General features: G+C 47.0%; 1 protein-coding gene across 1 annotated transcript in view; it reads left to right on the forward strand.

Moving 5' to 3' along the window:
• The window catches only part of LOC113812942 (uncharacterized), a 10,099-nt gene that overhangs the window by 6,037 nt on the left and 1,562 nt on the right, over window positions 1-2,500 (forward strand). The window contains exons 3-4 of the mRNA XM_070135143.1: window positions 231-352; window positions 1,464-2,212. Coding sequence (XP_069991244.1) covers window positions 231-352; window positions 1,464-2,212 — 871 coding nt within the window. The remainder of the gene's footprint in view (window positions 1-230; window positions 353-1,463; window positions 2,213-2,500) is intronic.

Genomic DNA, 2,500 nt, shown 5'->3' on the forward strand with positions numbered 1-2,500 from the left:
ACATATATGTCCAGTGTGTGTGTGTGTGTCTGTCTGTGCGTGTGTATGTGTGTGTGTGTGTGTGTGTGTGTGTGTGTGTGTGTGTGTGTGTGTGTGTGTGTGTGTGTGACTCCAGAAAATCACAAACCCACTCCACGCATGAATAGATGCGTGGTTATGTACTTATTATGAATTCTTCATAGATAGAAGGTACAAGTTGATAATGATAACACTTGCTGGACACTGAACAGGCAAGGTTAGCAAGTCCCCCAGCCCTCAGGTCGCGCCTCCAATCAGCGCTCAGCATTCCACGGCGAGCCACGCCCCTCCAGACAGCCGAAACCACGCCCCCATGAGAGGAGATAATGACAAGGTAAGACTTTACCCCCTTCTCCTGCCCCCTCCCCCCCTCCCCACACGCATTGTCCTTGCATGGGCCAAGGGTATTGCAAGCGACTTCAAAAAAACATCTTATCTCGAGTGCTTTTGGAAGGAACTGCATGGGCGGAGCTTGAATATGGGATAACTACTACTAGCGCTTTTGGTTTATTTTTTGGTTTCTAAATGATATGCATTTTCTATTCCCATTTGTTCAAACACTCGCACATACAGAGGTACACGCATACACGCTCTCTCTCTCTCTCTCTCTCTCTCTCTCTCTCTCTCTCTCTCTCTCTCTCACTCTCTCTCTCTCTCTCTCTCTCTCTCTCTCTCTCTCTCTCTCTCACTCACTCACTTTCTCTACCTGCCTACTTACCTACTTACCTAACCACCTATCTGTTTCTGTTACACAAATAAACAAACAAACACTCTTACTGTGAGATGACACTGCCTTTTGCTCATCCGCTGAACTATATCAAGGTTGTGAACTCGAGACTACTAAATGCAAATATTCGTTAATTGGTCATCAATGCAGTATATATTCAGTCCATGGAGCTTGGCTGTGATATACCCTTCCTACGCCAAGCTCTGTGAACAATTTTAATCCTTCCATTAGACTGTTTTTAGTCAATATGCTCACAACGACTTGAGATGGTCCCATAATCTATATTAGATACATCTCACATCTTCAAGAATTCAAGAAATAATGTTTATAAGTGCTTCAAAATCATAAAGAGAGTGAGAGGGACCTGGACTCGGCGCATACACAGGGGTTGTAATATTGTAATACGAACTGAGTATTGGTACGTACACCCACTACCAACTGCGCGTGGGTAATGGTCTGCTGAATAACAAAAGGTTTAACACGTGCGTCGGTTTGCGTCAAAGTTATTCGTGTGTTTGAATTTGTGTTTGTGATTTGGCTTTCTCATGCTGGTGTGTGTGTGTGTGTGTGTGTGTTGAGAAAGAGAGAGACTAGATAATTCTGAATGACCAGTTACCGAATAAGCTTTTCATCCCCGCTCGGTAACCCTTTTGTTCTCTCCCCCTCTTCCTATTCCCTCCATTCCTTCAGCGTCCTCTCTCTCTCTCCCTCCCGCCAGAACCAGAAGGGCAAGGTCAGCTTCAGCGCGAGCGAGGACGTCAACCCAAGGTACAACATCGCGGCCAAGAAGGAGGTGGTGGACGTCGAACTCCTGCCCCTGAAAAAGGAGGACTTCGAGGACGTCCCCCTGGGCGACGCCGCGAGGGACAAGAAGGGGGAGGGGAAGGAGGACCAGGAAGGACCCGACGCCAGGGAGGACTACGACGAAGATGAAGATGACGAAGACGAAGAGGAAGAGGAGGATCAAGGGAAGTGGGGAGGGAGGAATAAAATGGCGAATGGAGACGAAGGCCCTATCGAGGACGAGGACGTGCAAGCAGCTAAGGATAACGTGGCTCTCGAGGAGCAGGGGGAGGAGGAAGGGGAGCAGCACCTGAAAGCAATGGCGAAGGACCTCCAGGCGAAGCAACTCCTGAAGCAAGAATACTGGAAGTCCCCCGAGGGCGCGAAACTAGGGGAGAAAAACCGCAACCTGGAGGAGAAGAGACCGTTCGCCTTCAACGACCTCGAGGCGAACGTCTGGAAAGGAGAAGACGACCTCATGGGACTCAAGGGGAAGGTCGAGGACTTGAGGACCAACGACCTGAAGGAAGACGCCGGTGCTATCGAGGACGACCTCAAGCTGCGTAGGAGGAGAGTGAAGGAAGTGTGCAAGAAGTATAACCTGGGTCCTCTGGCCAAACCCGGGTCTCGTCCGAGCATCAAGCACCCGCCCACTCCCAACTACGACGTATTCTACTTCGACAGGTAAAACGTTTGAGAGGAGTATATCGGTGGATAAGATAACAGTTAAATACTAAGTATACGAATACGAGATGGAGCATATAGATACATAATGAATAGTTGCTAATAATGATAATAATAATAAACAAAAAAAGCACCGTCAGATAATGAATAGCCGCTAGATACCAGAATATGTTCTTGTTAAAGATAATAATGATTAAAAGCCTTTTTCTCTCAGTTAATGAATATCTGCCAAATACAAGAATATATACATGGCAAAAAAACAATTAAAAACCTCTCAGATAGTAAATA

Source organism: Penaeus vannamei, chromosome 2 (assembly GCF_042767895.1).
Source record: "Penaeus vannamei isolate JL-2024 chromosome 2, ASM4276789v1, whole genome shotgun sequence".
Classification (NCBI taxonomy): domain Eukaryota; kingdom Metazoa; phylum Arthropoda; class Malacostraca; order Decapoda; family Penaeidae; genus Penaeus; species Penaeus vannamei.